Raw genomic sequence first — 27,614 nt, 5'->3', positions numbered from 1 at the left:
TGCAGCTCCTCCCGTGGAGGGTCAGATACCCTGAGCCAATAGGCTGGTCCTGGACTTATTTTCCATCTGGCATAGTTTGCATTTTGTTGTTTGATTGTTTGTGGTTTTTGTATCGCTAGACTTATGCTCTATCCTTGGTTGGTGCGGCTGTAACGAAACCCAATTTCCCTCGGGATCAATAGAGTATATCTATCTATCTATGTATCTAATACTTACTGACTAGGTTGTTCATGAATATTTTGCTCTCCTTCAGTCTGTGCTATGGGAGTTTTTAAAGCCCTTGAGAAAATGCAGACGGGACCTTTGGTTACCCACATCAATAACTCAATCTCTTCATACAGTTTAAAAAGTGTCCTGAACCAGCTCTTTAAAAAGTGCATATGAGAAGTAACAGACAAATGCTGGAAGAACTTAACAGGTCAAGCAGTATCTATGGAGAGGAATAAACAGTTGACATTTCTTGCCAAGACGCTTCATCAGGACTGAAAGGTCTTGGCGAGAAACGTCGACTTCCTCCCCATAGATGCTGCCTGACCTGCTGAGTTCCTCCAGAATTTTCTGTGCGTTGCTCTGGATCTGCAGAATCTCGTGTTTATGAACAGCACAATTACTCACCAAGTGACTTTGCCCATTTCCAGTGTTGTTGGTGGCTGGGCAGGCGAGGGTTTTGAGAGTCAATAGACAGAGGGAAAAAGATAAAGCATGTGGCATGTGCACTGTGTGCTCGTTTATCGTTCATTTATTTATTTATTGAGACAGAGTGGAACAGACCTTACAGCCCTTTAAGCCGCACCGCCCAGCAACCCCAATTTAACCCTAGCCTAATCACAGGACAATTTACAATGACCAGTTAACCTACCAACCAGTACATCTTTGGACCATGGGCAGAAACCATTATTCCTTGGAATTTAGGAGAATGAATGGTGACTTTATAAAAGTGTTAATGAGAGGCAGAGATAAGGTGGATGGTGACAGGTTTTATTCCACACCCCCCTCCCTCCACTGTGTCAGGCCTGCACAGGCAGACACCTTCACACAGAACATAGAACACAAGGGCACAATACAGGCCCTTTGGCCCACAATGTTGTGCCAACCTTCTAACCTACTCCAAAACTAATCTAACCCTTCCCACCTACACAGCCCCCCCATTTTGCTATTACTCATATGTCTATCCCTTTTCCTACCTATGTCATTGGTACCTATATGTACCACGACCTCTGGCTCCTCACCCTCCCACTTCAGGATATCTTGGACAAGAGGATTGGACGGTGGCTAATGTAACCCCACTTTTTAAAAAAGGAGGGAGAGAGAAACCGGGGAACTATAGACCGGTTAGCCTAACGTCGGTGGTGGGGAAACTGCTGGAGTCAGTTATCAAGGATGTGATAACAGCACATTTGGAAAGCGGTGAAATGATCGGACAAAGTCAGCATGGATTTGTGAAAGGAAAATCATGTCTGACGAATCTCATAGAATTTTTTGAGGATGTAACTAGTAGAGTGGATAGGGGAGAACCAGTGGATGTGGTATATTTGGATTTTCAAAAGGCTTTTGACAAGGTCCCACACAGGAGATTAGTGTGCAAACTTAAAGCACACGGTATTGGGGGTAAGGTATTGGTGTGGGTGGAGAATTGGTTAGCAGACAGGAAGCAAAGAGTGGGAATAAACGGGACCTTTTCAGAATGGCAGGCGGTGACTAGTGGGGTACCGCAAGGCTCAGTGCTGGGACCCCAGTTGTTTACAATATATATTAATGACTTGGATGAGGGAATTAAATGCAGCATCTCCAAGTTTGCGGATGACACGAAGCTGGGTGGCAGTGTTAGCAGTGAGGAGGATGCTAAGAGGATGCAGGGTGACTTGGATAGGTTGGGTGAGTGGGCAAATTCATGGCAGATGCAATTTAATGTGGATAAATGTGAAGTTATCCACTTTGGTGGCAAAAATAGGAAAACAGATTATTATCTGAATGGTGGCCGATTAGGAAAAGGGGAGGTGCAACGAGATCTGGGTGTCATTATACACCAGTCATTGAAAGTGGGCATCCAGGTACAGCAGGCGGTGAAAAAGGCGAATGGTATGCTGGCATTTATAGCGAGAGGATTCGAGTACAGGAGCAGGGAGGTACTACTGCAGTTGTACAAGGCCTTGGTGAGACCACACCTGGAGTATTGTGTGCAGTTTTGGTCCCCTAATCTGAGGAAAGACATCTTTGTCATAGAGGGAGTACAAAGAAGGTTCACCAGATTGATTCCAGGGATGGCAGGACTTTCATATGAAGAAAGACTGGATGAATTGGGCTTGTACTCGTTGGAATTTAGAAGATTGAGGGGGGATCTGATTGAAACGTATAAGATCCTAAAGGGTTTGGACAGGCTAGATGCAGGAAGATTGTTCCCGATGTTGGGGAAGTCCAGAACGAGGGGTCACAGTTTGAGGATAGAGGGGAAGCCTTTTAGGACTGAGATTAGGAAAAACTTCTTCACACAGAGAGTGGTGAATCTGTGGAATTCTCTGCCACAGGAAACTGTTGAGGCCAGTTCATTGGCTATATTTAAGAAGGAGTTAGATATGGCCCTTGTGGCTACGGGGGTCAGGGGGTATGGAGGGAAGGCTGGGGCGGGGTTCTGAGTTGGATGATCAGCCATGATCATAATAAATGGCGGTGCAGGCTCGAAGGGCCGAATGGCCTACTCCTGCACCTATCTTCTATGTTTCTAAGAGTCTCTTATATGTCCCTAATGTATCTGCCTCTACCCCAGCAGGTCATTTCACACACCCACCACTCTCTGTGTAAAGAACTTACCTCTCACATCCCCCATACTTCCCTCCAATCATCTTAAAACTGTATTAGCCATTTCTGCTCCGAGACAAGGTCTCTGGCTGTCCACTTGATCTATGTCTCTTATCATCTTGTACACCTCAATTCGTCACCTCTCACCCTCCTTTGCTACAATAAAGAAAAGTCCCAGCTTGCTCAACCTCTCCTTAAGACATACCCTCCAGTCCAGGCAGCATCCAGTAAATCTCCTCTGCACCCGGTCTAAAGCTTCCACATCCTTCCTATAATGAGGCAACCAGAACTGAGCGCCACAGTAGCGTAGCGGTTAGCACGAATCTATTACAACTCGGGCATTCCAGAGCTCAGAGTCCAATTCCGGCACCGTTCTCTAAGGAGACTCTGTAGTTCCTCCTTGTGGAATGTGTGGGTTTTCCCCGGGTCCTGCGGTTTCCTCCCACAGTCCAAAGATGTACCGGGTAAGTGAACTGGTCATTGTAAATTGTCCATCAGTAGATTAGGGTTAATTGGGGTTGTGGGGTTAATGGGGCAGCATGGCTCAAAGGGCCTGAAGGGCTTACACAGCGAAATATATAAACTGAGCACAATATTCCAGGTGTGCTCTAACCAGGGTTTATAGAGTTTCTTCAACAGTTTGGGTGTCTGCACTATATTCTGTCATTGTTCTTATTTTTCTCAACAATGCACCTACGTTTGGGATGATCTGTCCCAGGTGAATACAAATAAACCATTTCACACTGCGTCTCAAAACCTGTTACAATAATACACCAATCACTAGATCAAGTGGAATTGCGGAAAATAAGTCATTCTTTTAAATTCACTGGGCTATAGCAACTTCATTCCCTTTACATGACTTACCCGAAGTATGTGCTTGTTGTCCTTGGTCTGTAGTACTGCAGACACAGTTGCCATGGAGATGCCAGGTTTGATCTCAGACGGGACGAGAGATTCTGCAAGCTGTAATGCAGTGACAGGATAAGGAGAGTTAAAAGCAAGACCTTTCACTTGCAGTGAGAGATTGTTGTTATTACACCACTCAGTTATATTTTCAATCTCCCTCTCCTGTAAACTGATTCATCACCCCCTTTGATACAGCCCACCACAGTGGTGTCATCAGTAAACATGTATATAGTGTTGGAGCTGTATTTAGCCACATAGTCATAGGTGTACAACAAGGAGAGCGGGGGCTAAGTACACATCCCCGTGGTGCTCCTGTGCTGATGGAGATTGTGGAGGAGATATTTTTGCCAATCTGAACTGACTGGGCATACAAAAGAGGAAATCCAGGATCCAATTGCACAAGGGGCTATTGAGGCCTTTACTGGTTAGTTTAGTGGGGATGATGGTGTTAAATGCCGGGCTATTATCGATAAAGAGCATCCTGATGTATGCATCTTTGCTGTCCAGATGTTCCCTGTTGTGTGAAGAGCCAATGAGATAGCATTGGCTGTACACCTGTTGCTCTGCGAGGCAAATTGGAGCGGATCCAAGTCATACTCAGTCAGGAGCTGATGTGCTTCAACACCAGCCTCCCAAAACACTTCATCACTGTGGCCATAAATGCCACTGGGCGATAGTCATTTAGACAGGTTAGCACGCTGTACTTGGGCACCGGTATGATTGATCTGCTTGAAGCGGGTGGGTACCACACACTGATGGAGTGAGACTGAATCTAGTGATTCTTGAAAAGTCATTACTAATACCTCCATACCTCTTCAGCTACCTCTTTCAGAACCCTGGGGTTTACACCAACTGGTCCAGGTGTTTTATCTACATTTAGATCTTTCAGTTTTCCAAGATCCTTCTCCCTGGTAATGGCAACCACAGGGTGACCCCTGACACTCTCGAACTTCCACCATACTGCCAGCATCTTCCACAGTGAAGAATGATGCAAAATGCATATTCAATTTGTCCACCATTTCCTTGGTCCCCCCATTACCTCTGCAGCATCGTTTTCCAGCAGTCTGATATCCACTATCACCTCTTTTACACTTCATGTATCTGAAAAATACTTTTGTTATCCTCTTTAATATTATTGGCTAGCTTACTTTCATATTCCATCTTTCCTTTCTTAATGACTTCTTTAGTTCCCTTCTGTTGGTTTTTAAAAGCTTCTCAAACCTCTAAATTCCCACTAATTTTTGTTCTATTATATGCCCTTCCTTTGGTTTTATGTTAACACTATAAGACCATAAGACATAGGAGCAGAATTAGGCCATTTGGCCCATTGAGTCTGCTCTGCCATTTCATCATGGCTGATCCAATTTCCTGCTTTCTCCCTGTATCCCTTCATGTCCTGACCAATCAAGAATTTATCAACCTCTGCCTTAAATATACATAAAGACTTGGCCTCCACAGCTGCCTGTGGCAGAGAATTCCACAGATTCACCACTGTTGGCTTCGACTTCTCTTGTAAGCCACATGGTGTTATCTTGCCTCCTCCTCCATGGAGGAGCCGTTTAGAAGGAGACGACAGCACCTAATGGCGACTCTTTTGCTTACATCTTCAGAAACAGCTCTATTTCCATCTTTAATATCTCAATTTTTTCCTTTCAGGGTTCTTTTGAAGACCCTAATCTGGAGTTACACACTGACTTCGGTTCTTTGCAGGAATGGGACCTGCTCTCGGGGTTTCACGACTGGCCGTTATTTGACACGACAAGGATGCGGCCTAAGAGATTAGCTCGCCTTCAGAGTTCTGGGATCTGGTGGCTCTGGAGACGGGTGGATCGAAGATCGGTGCCTCTGAAGGAATGTGGTGTGTCATGGGAGACAAAAAGATCGAAAGCAGTGAGCTGGCTGCTGGTTGTGTGTCCAGTGACCCAAGTTCTTTGGGCACAGAGCTCGGAAAAAGCGACGCAACAGACTTTTAACATCGTAAATCAGCGAATTGCTTGTTATGTTTCCGCTCTCGCTGTGAAACGGAGTCACCTCTTTCTCCCTTATCAGGGAGACAGAGAGCCTGTGGTATGTCCAATACCGGGTGAACAACTAGTCTTTGGAGTACTGCAAGTGTCTTTGCTGCACGCTTGAGTGCTTGGTGGGGGGGTGCTGATGCATTTTTGCTGGTGGGGGAGGGGGGAGGGTCATTGCCTTGCTGCTACTTATGCACAGGAGGGAGAGATTTCGGGGTTCTACCATTTAACTGTCATTCATTCTTGTAGAACACTGAGGCTGTCTACAAGAAGGGTCAGAGCCGTCTCTATTTCCTGAGGAGACTGAGGTCCTTTAACATCTACCGGACGATGCTGAGGATGTTCTACAAGTCTGTGGTGGCCAGTGCTATCATGTTTGCTGTTGTGTGCTGGGGCAGCAGGCTGAGGGTAGCAGCCACCAACAAAATCAACAAACTCATTCGTAAGGCCAGTGATGTTGTGGGGATGGAACTGGACTCTCTCACGGTGGTGTCTGAAAAGAGGATGCTGTCTAAGTTGCATGCCATCCGGGTCTATGTCTCCCGTCCACTACATAATGTACTGGGTGGGCACAGGAGTACATTCAGCCAGAGACTCATTCCACCAAGATGCAGCACAGAACGTCATAGGAAGTCATTCCTGCATGTGGCCATCAAACTTTACAACTCCTCCCTTGGAGGGTCAGACACTCTGAGCCAATAGGCTGGTCCTGGACTTATTTCATAATTTACTGGCATAATTTACATATTACTATTTAACTATTTATGGTTTTATTACTATTTATTATTTATGGTGCAACTGTCACGAAAACCAATTTCCCTCGGGATCAATAAAGTATGACTATGACTATTCTTTGCGGCACTCCTCTGTTTTCGTGGATAGTTGTGAAGAAAAAGTATTTCAAGATGTACATTGTATACATTTCTCTGACATTAAATGTACCTTTGAATATTTCCTCCTCTTTAGGATGCATATATCCTGTGTCTTCTGAATTGCTTCCAAAATTCTAGCCACTGTTGCTCTTCCATCATCTCTGTCAAGTGTTCTTTTCCAATTATTTCTGACCAACTCCTCTCTTGTACCTCTGTAATCCCCTTTACTACACTGTTATACTGATAGATTTGATACCAGTTGCTCAATCTCAAATTTCAGGGTGAATTCGATTATATTACCATCACTAGGCCCGAAAGGTTCTTTTACCTTAAGTTCTCTAATCAATTCTGGTTCATTGCACAACACCCGATCCAGAATAGCTGATCCCCTGGTGGGCTCAACCACAAGCTGCACTAAAAAGCCATCTTGTAGGCATTCTAGAAATTCCCCCTTCTGGGATCTAGCACCAATCTAATTTTCCCAATCTAGCTGCATGTTGAAATACCCCTGTGACTATCATAACATTACCCCTTTGGGATGCATTTTCTATCTCCTGTTGTAATTTGTAGGGCACATCCTTACTAATGTTTGGGGTCTGTATACAAGTCCCATCAGGGTCCTTTTACCCTTGCAGATCCTTAGCCCTACCCACAATGATTTTACATCTTCCTCTTTCTAGGGAGTCAATTTCATTTTTGGCCTCCCTCTTGGCCTACCCGCCTGCTTTTGATAAAATGTGTATCCTTGGATATCAAGCTCCCAGCTATAATCACCCATGGTTCAGTGATGCTCACAACATTATACATGACAATCTGTAACTGTGCTACAGGTTCATCTACCTTATTCTGTAAACTGTGTGCATTCAAATATAACACCTTTTCTCCTGTATTCGCCCTGTTTGATTTTGTCCACCTTTTACTTTGCAACTCATCCTGTTGACAGCAATTTTGCCCTATCACCAGCCTCTCCTTGCTCAGAGTTGCACTACACAGTGCCTCTGTTTGTAAACCAACTACCTCATGTTCAGCACTATCCCCCTGCCAAATTAGTTTCAACCTTCCTGAACAACTCTAGCAAACCTGCCTGTAAGGATATTAGTCCCCCTCAGTTTCAGATGCAACCTGTTCCTTTCGTATAGGTCACACCTACCTCAGAACAGATCTCAATGATTCACAAATATGAATCCCTGACCACTGTACAAGTTCCTCAGCCAAACATTCACCTACCAAGTCATCTTATTCTTACCCTCACTGGCACATGTCACTGGCAGCAATCCAGAGATTACTACCCTGGAGGTCCTGCTTATCAGCTTTCTATCTAGCTCCCTAAAATCTTTCTTCAGGGCCTCCTCACCTTAGTCTATGTCATTGGTGCCAATATGTACCAAGACTTCTCGATGCTCACCCTCCCCCTGAAAATGCCATGGACCTGATCTGAGACATCCCTGACTCTGGCACCGGGGGGGGGGGGGGGCAACATACCATCTGGGTATCTCTATTGCGCCAACAGAACCTTGTCTCTGTTCCTCTATGAAGTCACCTATCACCACTGCTGTCCTCTTCACTTCTTTACTCTTCTGAGCCACAGCACCAGAGACTTGGTCACTGCAGCTCCCTCCCGGTAGGTCATCCCCCTCAACATTATCTAAAGTAGTATACTCATTACTGAGGGGAATGGCCACAGGTGTACTCTGTACTGGCTGTGCATTTCCCTTCTTTCTCCTGACAGTCACCCAGTTACCTGTCTCCTGCAACATAGGGGTGACTACCTCCCTATAGCTCCTGTCTATCACCTCCTCATTCTCCTGTATGAGTCGAAGGTCATCGACTGGCTTCTCCCACATTTGCCCAAACCATCCTCCCACTCTGAGTAACTTACTACAATTGGGGAGGAGGTACAGGAACCTGATGACCCACGCTCAAATTTTCAGTAATAGCTTCTTCCCCTCTACTATTAGGCATCTGAATGGTCCATTAACTTGTTATTTGCCTTTTGCACTGTTGACTTATTTCATAACCCATTGTAACTTTTACGTCCGGCACTGTACTGCTGCTATTAAATAAATTCACAGCGTGTCAGTGATAACAAACCGATTTTGGTTCTGTCTTGACACAAAAGGTCCGTCAAATCCATACTGGCAACATGCTGAGACACTGCATCATTCTCATTTTCCCTCCTCATTTATTCATTCATCCATTTATTTAGCAATACAGCATGGAAGAGGCCCTTCCAGACCGGTGAGCCGCACCACCCAGCAATGCACCTATTAACATTAACCCACTCCCAGGACAATTTACAATGACCAGTTAACCTACCAACTGGTACATCTGTGGACTGTGGGAGGAAACCAGGGCACCCGGAGGAAACCCATGCGGTCATACGGAGAATGTATAAACTCCTTTCAGACGGTGCCAGAATTGACTTCCAAATGGCCCGAGCTGTAATAGCATGGTGCTAACTGCTAAGCTACCATGGCATTTCCCTGTACATATGCAACTTACTCTCTGCTGTTTTTTCCTGCCACTGATCAGTGCTGGGTGAGTGTAACCTAACTCACCTTTCAAAGGTGAGAAGAAGCCAGAACACCCAGCAGAAATCTGTGGGTGGGAGTTGCTGATGTAAAAAGTTCACTCAAAGTCAGGATCAGACCTGGTGTAGAAGTTGTGGCAAGGCAAGGTTAAGATAATGTCCAGGCATAGTTTGCAGTCAACAGAGAAGAGAGAGGTCCCTAACAGCATATCTCCCCTTTACAGAGCAGGGCACAGGAGCCATTTGACATACCAAGACAAGACAAGGATGTAAACGAAATATTCTAGGGTGACACTTACTATTGGTTAGTTATTTTACTAATTCTGACCTTTCATATGTAGATTCTTTTGGTTGTTAATACCTGTTGTGATTGGTGATTGAATATGCAAATAAGGAATTTGATCATGCAACTGGTCAATTTCTGTACAAAATAGTGTTTTGTTTGTTCAGAGTTTCGAACAGTGCGGAGATGGGGCCAGGCTGTTCGCCTTGTGTATAAGTAGACAGTGTGATTGAGGAATGAGTCCAGTTAACCAGTGGCAGCACTGTGAGACTGTAGTGATAAGTACTGTGCCACTGCACTGAAACAATATGCATCTTTCATTGAAGTACAGTAAAACATCTTTCGTGGGACATTGCTGGTGCAGATTTTTGGGCTAGATCATCAAACATTACAGCACCATACAGGTCCTATGGTCCACTATGTTGTGATGACACTTCAATCTAACCCTTCCCTTCTACATAACCCTCCATTTTTTCTATTATCCACGTGTCTATCTGTGAGTCGCTTAAATGCCCCAATGTATCTGCTCTACCACCAACCCTGGCAGAGTGTTCCACGCGCCCAGCATTCTCTGTAAAGAACCTACCTTTGAAATCCCCCCCCCCCCCCATACTTTCCTAAAGTCTCCTTAAAATTATGCCCCTGTTATTAGCCATTTCCATGCTGGGAAAAAGTCTCTGGCTGTGCAGTCAATCTGTGGATATTAATACTTCATCACATGATTCATTTGCACTTTCTTTATGTGTTACACTTTATTTTCTTCATGGTTTACACAGTAGAATAATAATTTTTCTGTGAATCCTAGGTTTAAATGGGGCATTTGACAGGTAACACGGCCCTGAGAGTTTCAAGTAACTTTGAACCAGACCAGTACAAAGGGAGTGCAGGAACCCAGTGATCGGGTGGAGGGCTAGGACCCTGGGACTGGGGCGAACTTCACTTAGGGGATGACGATGCCAGAAATTGCAAATGCTGGAATCCAGAGCAACAAGCAATCTGGATGAGGATTCGAGCTGATCAAGCAGCATTTATTGGAGAGAATGAAATTGTTGATGTTTGTCATAGTACGAGGCTAGGACCAGAGCGCACAGGTTCAGACCAGAGGGTTGTTCCTTCAGAATAGGGATGAGGGGGAAGCTTCTTTATCCAGAGGCTGATGAATCTGTGGAATTCATTGCCTCAGAAGGCTGTGGAGACCAAGTCATTGGGTACATTTAAAGTGGGGGCTGAGAAGTACTTAATTAATAAGGGTGTCAAATGTTAAGGGGCGAAGGCATGAAAATGGGGTTGAGAGTGATAATAAATCAGCCTGATGTTGGAATAGCAGAGGTGGTTGATGAACTGAATGGTCTAATTCTGTCCCTATGTCTTACGCGTTGAAATCCTGCATCAGTTGGGGAGCCATGGGTAATCAATGGTGCATTCTAAAATGCATCTGATCGAGCAGCTGCACCAGTCCAATTGCCTTATTCCTTTCTTTTACCAGAGCTGGAAGCCAAACCATTAGCATTTCTCAAGAGATTACTGGAGTTTTGCTCTCTGCCATTTCGTTGCCAGTTCATTCTCCAACTATCCTTCAGCACACATACGGACATGATATACGACAGAAACGCGTTTTCAACTGGAATGATGAACAGTTTGAAAATATCAAATACATGTAGAAAATTTCTTCTCTCTCTTACGCTGTTCAAAACAATTCAGATTCAGTTATTTATCACATTGACATTGAAACATACAGTGAAATGCATTAATTGCATTAAGAACCAACACACCCAAGGGTGTGCTGGGGAAAGCATGCCCAAAATGCTCATCAGAACAACACAGAACAAGCAACAACAGTAGTGAAACAAGCCCCATTCCTCCCTCCCACCCACCCAGTCTCGCTCATTACTGACGACTGATCCGCTTCTCCAACCAATTCCTTATGGGAGTTGGAAAGATAAGTGAAAAAAAAAGGTAAAATAAAAGATAAAAATATTGAAGAGGTTAAAAAAAATGATGTTCAATAAGCACTTACATCAGGCATGAGCTCAATCTTCTCATAGCGTCGTTTGAAGGGGAGGGTGAGTACCTCACTCCTCCGGTAGGCCATTGGTGAGGGCTGGCAGTCAATCATCAGATCGGTACGATGGGACTGGGCTGGAGGAGGCTGTGTATACTGCTCTGGACATACGACATGCAACGGCTGGAAAAATAAAACAGGCAGTCATATAAGAGGAAAAGAACAAGCACCCCTTATCACACTCATATCCAGTCATTTATTGATGAGACAGTAGGAAAGGAAGCCCTGCTGGGGCACCCCCACGATCTCACAACACAGCAGAGTATATAATTTCTCCCCATATCCAGATCTAGGTGAAACAATTCATCAAATTGCAATTCATAACCTTTAATGGAAATGGAGTTAATTTATTATTGTCACATGAAATGAGGTAGAGTGGCAAGCTTGTTTTGTACATTGTTTATACAGATCAGACCCAGCTGGTGGCATAGTGGCATCAGTGCCGGACTTCGGGACGAAAGGCCCTGAGTTTGAACCCAGCTGGCTCCCCTGCACCCTTTCCATCCTTGCTGGGTTACAAGCTGGTGATCTCTTTGGAAACTCACCCGACAGAAGGCAATGGCAAACCACTGCTGTAGCTTGCCTCATACGTGGTTTCCCACTACATCAGAGAGGCATGGAGGGAAATCGTCCGCTAACCAGAGAAACTCCGGATGCGACGTACGTTCCCTTATACAGATCGGAACATTACACAGTGCATTGAGGTAGAATAAGGTAAAACAATAACAGAATGCAGAATAAAGTGAAGTAGTTACAGACAAGGTGCAGTGCAGGTAAACAAAGTGCAAAATCATAACGAGAAAGATTGTGAGATTAACAGTCAACTTATTGTATTAGGGAACTATTTAATCATCTTTGTGATTTAAAGATGGACTCTTGACCTGACAACCTACCTCAAACTATTTCAGTCTTAGATTGCCAAGACAGAGGTACAACTTTACTAAAGATCTTCGTTTACTCACTGAACTGGCACATCCCATCACCTCCACTAGCCGAGGCTTTCAGCCTACTCTCAAATGGACTATGAACATCTATGCTCACATCATTCTACAGATTCACAGTAACGTGCATGGAAACTGCACTGCGGCGGACAGCAAGGCTCTACAACGTGCATCACTGGCACCAGCCTACGTGTCCTCAATGACAGCATATACAGAAAGGTGCCGGAAAAGGGCCAGTAACATATTGAAGGATCCCACCCAACCTGTTCATGGGCCATTTGTCTCACCCCCGTCAGGGAGGAGACTACACTGCACCCAAGTCAGGACTACCAGGCTCAAAAATACCTACTTTCCCCAAGCAGTAAGGCTGAGCAACACCTCCACCCACTAACCCACCTATAGTGTGTGTGTATGTATATATATATACACATATACATACACATACATACACAAGACATCTTACATATTTGTATTTATTGTGTTTTTTAATTATTGTGTTCTTTATCTTATTGTGTTTTTCTTATGCTGCGTCAGATTTGGAGTAACAATTATTTTGTTCTCCTTTGTCTGTGGTGGCCAGTGCTATCATGTTTGCTGTTGTGTGCTGGGGCAGCAGGCTGAGGGTAGCAGACACCAACAGACTCAACAAACTCATTCGTAAGGCCAGTGATGTTGTGGGGATGGAACTGGACTCTCTGACGGTGGTGTCTGAAAAGAGGATGCTGTCTAAGTTGCATGCCATCTTGATCAATGTCTCCCATCCACTACATAATGTACTGGGTGGGTACAGGAGTACATTCAGTCAGAGACTCATTCCACCGAGATGCAGCACAGAGCGTCATAGGAAGTCATTCCTGCCTGTGGCCATCAAACTTTACAACTCCTCCCTTGGAGGGTCAGACACCCTGAGCCAATAGGCTGGTCCTGGACTTATTTCCTGGCATAATTTACATATTACTGTTTAACTATTTATGGTTTTATTACTATTTAATTATTTATGGTGCAACTGTAACGAAAACCATTTTCCCCCGGGATCAGTAAAGTATGACTATGACTATTTACACTTGTGTACTGGAAATGACATTAAACAATTTTGAATGATGAACAAACAAAAGCAAAACACCCACTCATTTTCCCGCCTCACCTGCACCTCTTTCAATAATTTTGAAACTTGGATGAAGTTCAACCGTGTGTCGATCGGACAGTAGACGCATTTCATCGAGAGTGGCTGGTACGGTGCCAAAGCATCCAAGTAAGAGAAGTCTGGCTCTAGAACACAGATCAGGTACATCAGATTGAGAAGGAACATCAAGGCAGAGTCTTTTCATAATCACAAATAGACTGTGGGTCACACAGCAGCTGTAATGGGCTGGGTTGATCAGACCCAAAAGACACAAACCAGTTCGAGCGTCTAGAAAATGTATAAGCACAAGGAAGTAACTTAAGCCTAATTATAAGAATTAGGCCTAAGAATAGAAAGCAAAAGAATAGAAAAAGGCCTAAGAATAGAAAGCAAAAATAAACCACACTAAATACAAATATTTCTGGGCTCATGATACTCAGCCACCACCTGAGTGTTGCCATTGTCAGGGGACTTGATTGCCACTGTTATTGAGGAGACTCTGAATTCTCACTCGTCAAGTCACCCTGGGTCTGTCCGAGGCACCGATCAATCGTGATTCTTCGGTCTAGGTGAAGTCCCAAGAACTGCGGGAACAGTGCCTCAGTAAATAGGGGTTCAATCCACAAGCACCAAGACAAGCTATTTGGTCTTTTGTTCCCATGGCATGGATTCGTTCATTCAAACCACTCCTGTGTTCATCGACAGACATCATGATGCCTCTGGTGCTTTGAGGCCTAGGAAGTGATCCAGCCACCATCAGCAAACATTAGACATTAACAAACCGACAGTGTTTAACTTGTACAGACACCTTGACGCTTTACTTGCTGTGAGCTCACAAAGAGTTAATATGTCACTTGGAGCTGTTCTGACTTTCATTCAATATTTTACAAAATTTAATACACAACACAGCATCCGTAGAGGGAAAGGGATGGGGTGGGGAAGGGATTACTAAGGTTTAATGTCAGAATCCTGTATTGAGACTTTCCCTCCACAGATGCTGCTTGACCCTTCGAGTTCCTTCCTCCAGCAGATTGTTTGTTGCACCAGATTCTAGCGTGTCCAGTGTTTTCATAGTCCTACAAAATGATGGTCATCACTGCCGGAAAATGAAGCTACTCTACAGCTTGTTTTTGGAACTCGTTTGAACAGTACTGTTCTGGTACGGAAGCAAAATGAAAGAGCAGATGATTATTGAAATGGTAAAAATTGCAGCATGCTGCTGTGCAGAGGAACTTGGAAGTGCTTGTGCATGAATCACAGAAGGTTGGTTTGCAGGTGCAGTAGGTATCAAGGCGGCAAATGGAATGTTGGCCTTCATTGCTAGAGGGATTGAATTTAAGAGCACTGAGATTGTGCTGCAGCTGTACAGGGTACTGATGAGGCCACATCTGGAGTGGAACGAGCTGCCAGAGCAAGTGGTGGATGTGGGGTCGATTTCAAAATTGAAGAGAACTGTGGAGAGGTACATGGAAGGGAGGGGTATGGAGGGCTATGGTCCGGGTGCAGGTCAACAGGACTGGGCAGGTTAATGGCTCAGTACAGCCTGGACGGGCCGAAGGGAGTAGGTTTAAAGTGAGGGGGAAACACTTTAAAGGAATTGGAGGGCTAAGTTTTTTTTTTACACAAAAGGCAATATTGTATGTAGAATGAGCTGCCAGTGGAAGTGATCAAGGCAGGTACAATAACAATGTTTAAGACAGTTGTCATAAACGAGATTCGGCAGATGATGGAAATCTGTGTCCTAATGAAGGGTCTTGGCCCAAAACGTTGACTGTTTATTCCCCTCCGTAGATGCTGCTTGACTTGCTGAGTTTCTCCAGAATTCTGTGCATCTTTTAGAGCAGTTGGGCAACCCATCATTGAGCACATCTACAAAGAGCATTGCCACAGGAAAGCAGCATCCATCAACAGGGGCCCCCATCACCAGGTCATGCTCTCTTCTCACTGCCGCCATCAGGAAGGAGGTACAGGATTCTTAGGTCCCAAACCACCAGGTTCAGGAACCATTACCACCCCTCAACCATCAAGCTCTTGAACCAGAGGGGATAACTTCACTTGTTCCATCACTGAACTGTTCCTCTGCTCTTACTGAGCTCACCACAAACTATGGACCCACTCTCATGGACTCTTCATCTCATGTTCTTGATATTTATTTCTCATTTATTCATTTAAAGTTATTCTTCTTTTGTATTGGCACGTTGGTTGTTTGTCCATCCTGTTGAGCAGTCTTTCATTGATTCTCGTGTTTTAGATTTACTGAGTACGGCAGCAAGAAAACAAATCTCAGGGTTATAGTGGTGACAAATATGTACTTTGATAATAAACTTACTTTGAACATGGACAGGAAGAACTTAGAGGGTTATGGGACAAATGTTGAGGCTTGCATTCTGCATTTCAGTCGGCACAGGCCGGATGGGCTGAAGGGCCTGTTTCTCTGCTCTATGACTTTATGACAGAGTGGGACGGGATACGTACCAGATCTAACCTCGAGGACATCACCAGTACTGTGTGCTGCAGCTCCCGGGTAGATGTGCGAGAGGTGAATGAGCAGCTGCCACAAAGAAGGGAGCCCTGCTATTGACCTTTAACCTGTTTTCTGAGATTCCCACAGCTCAAGGGCAATTAGCACTGGGAAAAGATTGCTGGTATTATCAGGAAAAGATTAAAAATCTATCCTGTGCTTGAGAAGTAGATTTGTAGACCATTCTGCCCCTTGTAGTAGTTCTGTTCTTTATAAAGATCATCAAGGATCAACTTTATTTGTGTTGGTCAGGGAGTGACATGCAACAAAAAAACCTACAATTATAAAGAACAAAGAATGATACAAAATAAATAAAGTTAAATGTTAAGGTATGGATATGAAATAAAATATGCATAAATGCCAGCATGTATTTACAGTGTAAACAGCATTATAAAGAGATTAAAGTGTTTACAGAGCAGTGATTGGTGAGGTGGGGAGGGGTGATAGATAGATAGATGGGGTGGAGTTAATCCAACTAGAACGGTTGATCAGATTATCTGCCCGGGGGAAGAAACTTTTTTAAACGGTGTGAAGTTTTTGTTTTAATAGCCGCAATGACTGCAGTGATTTTTCCTGCCTGCTTCTTTGGCGTGGACACACAGAAATCCTGCAGTGATGGTAGATTGCAGCCAATGACTTTCCCTGCTGACAGACAGTTTGCTGCGGTTTAAGTATAAAGTGCAAGGTTAATATTACATTTTAACATCACTTTATTGTGCTAATCTTATACCACTTGATAAGAACATGTGAAATGTATGAAATAGATTTGCAACACACCTTTGAAATACACACCAAAGTTCAAAGTTAGTATATTATCAAAGCACGTATATGTTCCCATATGAGATTCCCAAATGAGATTAATTTTCTTACAGGAATATAAAAATACAATACACACAGTGCAGCGGTTGCTACCCGGGGCGGTAGTAGAAGCAGGTACATCAGGGACGTTTAAGAGACTCATAGATAGGCACGTGGATGAAAGAATAATGGAGACCATATCGGAGGGAAAGGTTAGATTGATCTTGGAATAGGTTAAAGGGTTGGCACAACATTGTGGGCTGAAGGGCCGAACTGTTCTATGTTCTAGAACTTTACAAAAAAAAACCATGAACAAAGATTGACAAACTGGTTGTTTGCCAAGAAGGAAATCTGTGCAAATAAAATTAAGTTGAGAACATGAGCTGTAAAGAATCCTTGAAAATGACCGGCTGCCAGACAGAGCGAAATCGTAAAAGGTATCAAGGTGGCAGGGATTGAACAGAAAGTGGCGTTATTCGCAGATGATGTTTTGGTCTATCTGAGTGAACCAGAAAAATCATTTATAGGATTGTTTACACTGTTGGATGACTTTGGGAAAATATCAGGTTATAAAATAAATGTAAAGAAAACGCAGGTTATGTCCCTAAATTATACACCATCCAAAAAATTGCAGGATACATACGATCTTAAGTGGGAAGCTAAATCATTAAAATATTTAGGAATAACCCTGCCGAAGGATCTTTCAACACTGTCACAGGTAAATTATGGGCCATTAATCTCAGAGATAAAAGCAGATATGCATAGATGGAATCTTATCCCCTTTTTAAGTTTAAATTCAAGGATAAATACTATAAAAATGAATATTCTTCCTCGGTTATTATATCTTTTCCGTACTTTACCAGTGGAGGTGGATGATAATCAATTCAGGGAATGGGACAAATGGATTTCCTGCTTCATTTGGCAAGGAAGGAAACCTAGAATTCGATATAACACTTTACAGTTAGGGAAGGAAAGAGGAGGTATGGTTCTTCCTTGCCTGAGAAATTATTTTTATGCCTCACAGATAACCCCTCTGTTATATTGGTGTAATAGGGAATATAAGGCGAGATGGAAGGAAATAGAATTTGGATTAGTTGACAGTTTTCCTCTTCAGGACTCGATAGCTGACAAAGGATTGATGGCCCAGTTGGAAAAATTTAATAATGCTTGGATAAATCTTACATTAAAAGTATGGCAGAAGGTGGTTAATTCATGTGGAATTAATAACATGCTAAAACTCTTTAGATGGTGTGCATATGATACCGAATTCCTTCCCAACAGAGGAGATAAAAGATTTGAGCTATGGATAAAGAAAGGTCTTACAACCTACCTCTCATTTATAGATAAAAGAGTATTACAAAGTTTCCAAATCCTGCAGGACAAACATGGCCTAGAACATAATGACTTTTTTAGGTACCTTCAAATACGAAACTATGTTAACCAGAGTTGTAGATATACAGACCTATCAACAGTAGAATTAGAATTTTTCAAGATTCTGAATTCGGCTTGCAGTTCAATACCTAGTAAATCAGTTTCTCGCCTATATAATGCACTCTCCCGTGCTAAAAATGTAAATACACTGTATATTAAAGAGAAGTGGGAGAAAGAAGCGGGGTTGGTACTTTCAGAGGAGGCTTGGGGGAAAATCTGCAGCTTTCAATGGTCCTCGACTAATTCTTTGACTTGGAGAGAACATTGTTGGAAAAACATTATAAGATACTTCAAGACCCCATATCAGGAAAAATATAAAGATACAAATGTGATGTGTTGGAGAAGGTGCGGCTCTAAGGAGGCAAATCATTTTCATATTTTCTGGGATTGCCCTAAATTAAGTCTATTTTGGGAAGGTATTCATAGAACATTAGGTAAGGTACTTAGGTCCCAGATACCTCTGAACTTTGAGACGCTCTATTTGGGGCATGTATTGTTCCTTGAACAGAAGGAAGATATAAAGTTGCTGCAGGCCCTCTTAGCGGCAAGTAAGAAATCAATCACTAGAAAATGGCTAAATCCAATACCACCTACATTAGAAGATTGGTACGAAATTATCTTGGAAATATTTAAAATGGAAAAGTTGACCTACTCCCTGAGAACTCAAAAAGAAACATTTTATCGAATCTGGAATAAATGGATTGAATATATAACCCCAATGCGAGCAGACTTTAGATGACTCTCCTAATGATTTATATTGCTCTTCTCATCAACACAGTAATATTGCTAATGTAAGCACCCCTAGTCTAAATGTTTGTTGTTGTTTTTTTTTGGAAAATAGAGAATTAACACAAGTAAAGGGAAAGATTTGGGAAAGGGATAAAAAAAAAATGAAAAAATTAAATAAGTAAGTACATAGGGATTGGATAATTATGTCTGCGGGCAGGAACAAGCACGAACAAATTGGGATATAAACACCTACAATGGTTGGTATATAGGCTTGTATGCAACATTTTGGACCAGTGGAAATGGTCCAGAAGGGTTGTATGGAAACTATTATTACCATTTTTCTTAACAACTAATTTCATTACTTAGCCTAATAGGTTAGATTTACCACAGTACATAATTATCTATTTAAATGTTTATTTTGCTTTTATATCATCTCAATGTGTACTTAAGAATGTATAAATAATTGTAGTTTTATACATATAAAAAATGGAAAAGGTTATATGTGTGAAAAAAGTACATGATAATTGTGAACTCCTTATCCAAATAAAAATAAAATTAAAAAAAAAAGAAAATGACCGGCTGCCTTTCCTTCCCCCACTGGAACATAGAACAGTATAGTACAGGGACAGGCCATTCGACCCACAATGTTGTGCCAAACCTGCTAAAAAAAACAAATCAAAAACACCCAAATACTAATCCCTCCTACCTACTCCATGTCCATATCCCTCCATCCTCCTTATATCCACGTGCCTATCTAAACGCCTCTTAAAAGCCTCTAATGTATTTGCCTCTACCACCATACCAGGCAGTCTACTCCAGGTATCCATGACACTCTAAGTAAAAAAATTACCCCTCACATCCCCTTTGAACTTACCCACTTTCACCTTCAATGCTGTCCCCCGGTATTCGAGATTTCAGCTCTGGAAAACAGATATTCTCTGTCCACTCTGTCTGTGCCTTTCATAATCTTGTAAACCTCTATCAGATCTCCCCTCAGCCTCCAGTGCTCCAGAGAAAATAACCAAAGTTTATTCCAGCCTCTCGTGATAGCACATGCCCTCTAAAGCAGACAGCATCCTGGTAAACCCTTGCTGCACCCTCTCCAGAGCCTCAATACCCTTCCTATAGAACTGCATGCAATAATCCAGATGTGTCCTGTTGTAAGAATCACCTCTTATAACAATGATCATTGAGGCATGGAGAGGTCTGCATTTACTGACAAGTACCTTCATTGTCCAAGCGAACAAGTACGTGAATTCACACACTTGTGTGCACACCTACTAAGCACACCCGACTCCGCTGAGTTACCTGTGAAAATGATGGTGTTGAGGCTAGACTTGCCCCACAGCTCCAGAAAGTGGACGACGTCTCCGAATCGGAGTGACGGGTGGCCCGTGAACACCACGCAGGGCTGCTTGAAGTCATTGCTGAACTCCCCATGGATGCTGGGGTAGTGCTTCAATTTGTTGGTCTGAATCAGCTGAAATAGGACAAGGAAGGAGTGGGAAAGACAGCAGTTAACAACCAATAGCAAACCTGGAATTGTACTGCTGGCTTTGACTGGTTCAGTGCGCCACTTCCCTTCCTGGAATAGCAAGTGCTCCCTAGTGCAGATAATGCTGGGCCGAGTTACGCATCATTCTGGAGTTACAGTACTTATTTTTTATTTAGTTAATGTGAGTTCTGCCCTTCCGGCTCTTTGAGCCATGCCACCTCAGCAACCCCGATTAACCCTTACTTAATCACGGGACAATTTACAATGACCAATTAACCTACCTGCTACATCTTTGGGACTGTGGGAGGAAACCGGAGCACTCGGAGAAAAGCTGCATGTACCGGAGAGGACGTATGGAGACGGGATACAGAACAGTGCCGGAATTGATCTCCAAACCCCAGAACAACCCCAGCTGCAATAGCGTCACACTAACCATTATGCTGTGGCACCACTATGACATTAGTTATGCATTAAATAAGATTAAAACCAATGTTCAGGAAATCAAACCTGTACACAGCTCAACTTCCATCTGATAGTTAGTGGCAATAGAGAGGGTAGTGACTCTGTGGAATTCATTGCCACAGACTGTGGAGGCCAAGTCATTGGGTACATTTAAAGTAAAGGTTGATAGGTTCTTGCTTAGTCAAGGGTTATGGGGAGAAGGCAGGAGACTGAGCTTAAGAGAAAGAATAAATTAGCCATGATGAAATGGAGGAGCAGACTCAATGGGCCGAATGGCCCAATTCTGCTGCTACATTTTATGGTTTCATGGCTAGTAAAGCCAATTGTTAGGCGTGGAATACTCTGATTTGTCCCATTGAAACCACAGGAGATGAATGTTGCTATTAGGTCATTCATTGTTAAAGGTATATCTCTGCCAGTTAAGGACAGATCTGTTTAGTCATTTAACCCTCTGCTTCGTTGTATATTCAAGGAGCCATCCTTCAATGTAACAAAAGAGTATCACACACAAAATGCTGGAGGAACTCAGCCGGTCAGGCAGCATCTACGAGGAGGAGTAGCCAGTCAACGTTTCAGGCCAGGATGGCTCTCAGCCCAAACTATCAACTGTTTATTCCTCTCCATAGATACTTCCTGAACTGCTAACTTCCTCCAGCATATTGTGTGTATTCCTCTGGATTTCCAACACCTGCAGAATCTCTTGCGTTGGTAACAAAAGGGTATATTTTGCTGTCTGGAGCACCAGAATCGGATATTCAAAGCTGTCCTAGTTGGGATGTGCTTACATTGTAAATATGTAATCCTGTAAACTTACCTGACTGCATTGCAAATATTAATGTTAAACAGGTGATTGTAGCAAATGAAACTGTAGTTAATTATTTATTGTTATCTCTGTGTTGATATACAAAACATCGCGTCAGGAGAGTGAGATTCTCTTGAATTCTCTCTCCTGTGGGGATAAGGATTTTCATATTTCCCAGTTACTGCTTCCACGTGGTTCAGTTTTAGTCAGTCAGATCAAGCAGAATCAGAGGCCTAAAGCACTAAAGCACAGAAATATTGGCCCATCTAACAATTCAACATGAACTATGACTCTGCCTTGTCTCAGCAACCTGTATTGTCCTCCACATTCCTCCCATCCAGATACTTACTCAGACTTCTCTTAAATGCTGACATTGGACTTGACTCCACCACTTCCAGTGGCAGCTCGTTCTACACTCTCACACCACCCTGTGTGAAGCGGTACCCCCTCACGTTCCCCTTAAACATTTCATCTTTACTCTTCACCCATGGCCTCACCCACCCTCAGTGGAAAAAGCCTCTATACCCCTCAAAATTTTGTATACCTCTAATCAAATCTCCTCTCGTTCTCCTACGCTCCAGAGAATAAATTTCTAACCTTTTGAACCTTTCCCTGTAACTCAGGTCGTCAAGTCCTGGCAGTATTCTCCGTATTTTTCCAATCCTATTGATATTGTTCCTGTAGGTGGGTGAACTGCACACAATATTCCAAATTCGGCCTCACCGACTTCAACATAACATCCCAACTCCTGTATGCAATACAATGATTTATGAAATTCCTCTTTACTTTCTCCACACGGGAAACGAGGCTTTGTGCCATGTGACAACTGTAGCTCTCTTCGATCTGCCTCTGAATCATTCGGTCATAAAGTCCCATTCTATAGCTCAAAACCGTTGGGTAACTTTTCTTGTGCAGGATGAGAAAGTTGTGCTGTGTGTGTATCGCGTGCAGTTCTGGTAGCTGCATTACATGAAGGCTTTATCGGGTATGCGGGGGGTGGGGGGAGTGTTCACCAGGATGATGCCTGGATTGAACTATGGGGAGAGGCTGGATACACAGTTGTAAACACGAGAGATTCTGCAGATGCTGGAAATCCAAAACAACACACACAAAATGCTGGAGGAACTTGCATACAGGAGACTGCCTCAGCCTGAATCTTTGACTGTTTATTCATTTATATAGATGGTTAGTGGGTTAGTAGGTTAATTGGTCGTTATAAATTGTCTAGTGATTAGGCTGAGGTTAGATTGGAGGTTGCTAGGGAGCGTGGCTCAAAGGGCTGGAAGTGTCTATTCCACGGAAGGGCTATTGATCACGTTGATTTTGGAACTTTTGGCCCCATTTCATATATTACAAGGTGTCTGTACTTCAAAAGTATTCATTTGCCTGTTTTGACACCTCTGAGACGAGAAAGATGCTCAAGCTCTAGAAATGCAAAGCTTATTTTTCCTATAGTTGACAATAACCAATTAGTTAATCATAAACACAAGGAATTCTGCAGATGTTGGAAATCCAGAGGAACACATGTAAAATGTTGGAGGGACTCAGCAGGTCTGGCAGCATCAATGGAGAGGAAAGAACAATTGATGTTTCAGGCTGAGAGTTCCTCCAACATTTTATGTGTTGCTCTGGATTTCCCGCATCTCCAGAATTTTCCAGTTGCTCCTTACCTCTGCGTGTGGAAATGGTGGCTCTGGCAGGTAGACTTTTGACTGTTTATTGTGACAAAGCCTAAAGCGAGAAAGGGCAACAAAGTGAAACAAGTGCAAGTGCAAATTCTACCGAGATAACATACCAATCTGAGGTGTGACTTTGTACGTACAAAGGAGCTATGCGATAAAGTAGTTACGTTACTGGTAAATCAATGACTCCGGGTTCAGAGATCAGATTCGATCCCAGCATGTGGAGAACTTACATTCAATGAACAACATTATTGTTAATAGAAGTGCCTCGATGGCCTGGGAAGCACAGGTTGTTAATCAGAATCAGATTTAATATCACCCGCATGTTAATTTTGTTAATTGTTAGCAATGATATTACACTGATGAAAATAAATACCTTAACAAAAGCTATACAAAAAAAATGTGTGAAATTATTAAGGTGGAAACTTTTGAGTGCACCATTCATTACATAGTGGTTCAGTTAAGGAGGAGCATTAAATCCCTGGACTGTAGAAATGAATGTTTATTTACCACAGTACATAATTATCTATTTAAATGTTTATTTTGCTTTTATATCATCTCAATGTGTACTTAAGAATGTATAAATAATTGTAGTTTTATACATATAAAAAAATGGAAAAGGTTATATGTGTGAAAAAAGTACATGATAATTGTGAACTCCTTATCCAAATAAAAATAAAATTTAAAAAAAAAAGAAATTCCACACAGTGCTATGGAAATTTAAATAAGTTTGGATTGAAAAGTTAGTATCAGAGTAATTTGATACTAATGTTTGAATCACAGGGAAGCAAGTCTACTCGTCTTACCCAGTTGAGCTGATAGATAACCCCAGACCTCTCTGTGGTGAAGGTGACAAGGGTGATTCCTATAGCAGGGGAATTGAGGATCAAAGGCACAGCATCAGATTAGAAGGACATTCTTTTAGAACAGAGATGAGGAAAATGGTGGCGAATCTGTGGAATTCATTGCCACAGACAGCTGTGGAGGCCATGTCATTGGGTATATTTAAAGTTGAGGTTGATAGGTTCTTGATTATTTAGGGCACCAAAAGTTACAGGGAGAAGACAAGAGAATGGGCTTGAGAGGGATAATAATTCAACCACGATGAAATGGCAGAGCAGACTCAATGGGCTCAAATGGCCTAATTCTGCTCCTATGCCTTCTGAAACGGCTGAGGAAACCACAGTTCAAGGAATGATTCATATTCTCAAAATCACAGTCTGAGGGTAGACATTTCAGCATATCACATCTACGCTGACCAAGCATTCCTGCACACGAATCAGTTTTCCTTCTTCCATTTCCATTAACTGAATTTGGGGCGTCATGGTAGTGTAGCGGTTGGTGCGACACTATTACAGCTCGGGGCATCGGAGTTTGGAGTTTAATTCCGGCACCCTCCACGCAAAAGTTTATACATTTCTACTTGTGTGCATGTGGGTTTCCTCCCACAGAACCCAGAAATCTACAGCACATTATTGGGCCTTCGGTCCACACTGGTCCAAAGATGTACCGGTTAGTGGTTAATTGGTCATTGTAAATCGTACGGTGACTAGGCCAAGGTTAAAATCGGCGGGTTACTGGGCAGTGTAGCTGCAAGTGTCACCATGCTCCTGGTGCCATACACCTGCCCTAATCCATACCGTAGGAAACCACTGCTTTTTTAAAATACTTTTTATAAGATGAATTAATGCATGACTAAAGTTATAGTTTAATAATTTTTTCTTTTTAACAAGCTCATGTATTTTTCAGTATGTGGTGGTTCATCCCCACTCACTGGCAGGAAGCAGTATAGCAGCTAAACTAACGGCTTATTGCCTCCCTCATTTTTCATTGGCTAGACATTAGCACATTACCCACGTGATGTAATTGTGTACCCATTGATTGGTTTAGTTTATCTAAGGAATTTTCCTTATCTTAACTATAAAATTGATGGGTTTTTCAGAGGCGCCATCTTTTAGTCTTCACATTCTTTTCTGCTCATTCACCCCTTAGCTTTGTTTCTCAGCTCTTTCTTTAGTTTGCATCGTATTTAAATTTCTATAGCACCATGTAAGATTTCACATTCATTTCTCCAGGCTGATTTCCGCAGGATTTAATGCTAGTCCTTAACTGAACTGCATGTAATAAACCAATCAACCTCCGCTTTAAATATACTTAATAACTTGGCTGCCTGGTAACCACCACATAAATTCCTCCTCATCTCTATTCCAAAGGGACATCCATGCATTCTGAGGCTGTGCCCTCTGATCCTAGACTCCTCCACTATAGAAAACATTCTCCCAAAGTCCACTTTATCCAGGCTTTTCAATAGTTAATAGGTTTCATTAAGATCCCCCTCATTCTTCTGAACACCAGCGAGTACAGGCCCAGAGCCATCAAATGCTAACCCTTTCATTCTTGTGAACCTCTTTTGGACCTTTTCCAATGCCCGCACATCCTTTCCTAGACAAGAGGCTCAAAACTGCTCACAATACTCCAGGTGCGGTCTGACCTTATAAAGCCTCAGCATAACATCCTTGCTTTTATATTCTAGTCCACTCGAAATGAATGCTAACATTGCATTTGGCTTCCTTATCACTGACTCAACCTGCAGGTCAAGCTCCACAAAATCTTGCATGAGGACTCCCAAGTCCTTTGTACCTGTGATTTCCAAATTTGCTCCCTGTAATTGTGTGTAACTGCTGCACACTTACCACTCCGCAAAGATCTGGGAGAACTCTAGTGAGCTGTTAGCTACAGGAGAGATGAAGTAGAACGGGACACTGGAAAGCCCAGCTGAATCAATGTACTGGTACAGACACTCCATCAAGTCGTATATCACACCAGAAGGATAGCATGGAACCAGGACATTTCCCCCACTTCGAATGGTCACAGCTGAAACAAGGTTAAAAAAAAGATAACAGCACTTAGGAGACATTTGGATTCGGGTGGGAGGTACAGGAGCTCCAGGTCCCACACCACCAGGTTCAGGAACAGTTATTACCCTACTACCATCGAGCTCCTGATCCAGGGTGGATAACTTCACTCAACGCATCCCTGAACTGATTCCACAACCTATGGACTCACTTTCAATGACTCTACAACTCAGGATCTCAAGTTATTTATTCACTTCGATTTGCACAATTTGTCTTCTTTTACACTTTGGTTGTTAGTTAGTCTTTGCTATGTATAACTTCCCATAAAATCTATTGTACTTATTTTCCAGCCTGGGGTCCACGGACCCCTCAGTTAATGGTAGGGGTTGGGAACCCTTGGTTTGGAAGGAGTTGGACCAAAAGCAGGCAAATGGAACCAGCTGGGTGCTAGCACGGCTGGCATGGGTAAGATGGACCAAAGGGCCTGTTTCCATGCTATTTTACTCTTTGACTCTATATAAAGTGCGGAAAACCTACTCAAGTATATTGTTGGATTTTGTACCAGAGTGCAGTGAAAAACTTGCACTGCATACTGTTCATACCCATCAATTCATTGCACAGTATGATGAGGTAGAATAAAGTAGAACAATAACAGAATGCAGAATGAGGTGTAACAGTTACAGGGAAAGTGTAATGCAGGCAGACAATAAGGTGCAAGGTCATAATGAGGCAGATTTTTTAAGAATCTCATTATCCCTATAATCTGATTTTAAAGCACCTTTAATGTGGTTCGCATAATTCAGGTTAAACTCGACAGTGAGAGTGAAATTACGGAGCAGTGGTTAGCGCAACGCTGCTACAGCTCGGGTGCGGAATTCGGAGTTCAATTTTGATGTCATCTGCAAGGAGTTTGTACATCCTCTCCATGGACTGTGTGGGTTTTCTCCGGGTCTTCCTGGTTCCTCCCACAGTCCAAAGACAAACCAGTTTCTAGGTTAATTGTTCTGTAATTAAGTTAAGGTTAAATCCGGGGTTGCTGGGTGGTGCAGCTCGTTGGGCAGGAAGGGCTTGAGACGTGCTGTACCTCCAAATAAATTAAATAATATAAAGTGCAATAGTTACAGAGAACATGCAGTATACGTAAACAAGAGGTGTAAGATCCTAACCAGGTATATTTTGAGGACTGTTCAATAATCTGATAACAGTAGGATAGAAGCTGTCTTTGATCCTGGTGGTATGTGCTTTCATGCTGTTGTATCTTCTGCCCAATGGGAGAGAGGGGGTAGAAGAGGGGGGTAGGCATTCTTATAA

The 27,614-nt window shown here is 42.9% G+C and overlaps 1 protein-coding gene across 1 annotated transcript in view; it reads right to left on the bottom strand.

The window, feature by feature from the left end:
* The window catches only part of ints9 (integrator complex subunit 9), a 66,156-nt gene that overhangs the window by 7,146 nt on the left and 31,396 nt on the right, over positions 1–27,614 (bottom strand). Inside the window, exons 10-15 of the mRNA XM_063056486.1 lie at positions 26,142–26,322; positions 23,437–23,497; positions 20,316–20,487; positions 13,550–13,674; positions 11,420–11,587; positions 3,661–3,759 (exon numbers count right to left, since the gene is read on the bottom strand). Of these exons, the coding sequence (XP_062912556.1) occupies positions 3,661–3,759; positions 11,420–11,587; positions 13,550–13,674; positions 20,316–20,487; positions 23,437–23,497; positions 26,142–26,322 (806 nt within the window). The remainder of the gene's footprint in view (positions 1–3,660; positions 3,760–11,419; positions 11,588–13,549; positions 13,675–20,315; positions 20,488–23,436; positions 23,498–26,141; positions 26,323–27,614) is intronic.

The sequence above is a fragment of the Mobula hypostoma genome, chromosome 8 (genome assembly GCF_963921235.1).
Source record: "Mobula hypostoma chromosome 8, sMobHyp1.1, whole genome shotgun sequence".
Lineage (NCBI taxonomy): Eukaryota > Metazoa > Chordata > Chondrichthyes > Myliobatiformes > Myliobatidae > Mobula > Mobula hypostoma.
The sequence above is the reverse complement of the archived record's forward strand: the minus strand, read 5'-3'. Positions and strand labels throughout refer to the sequence as shown.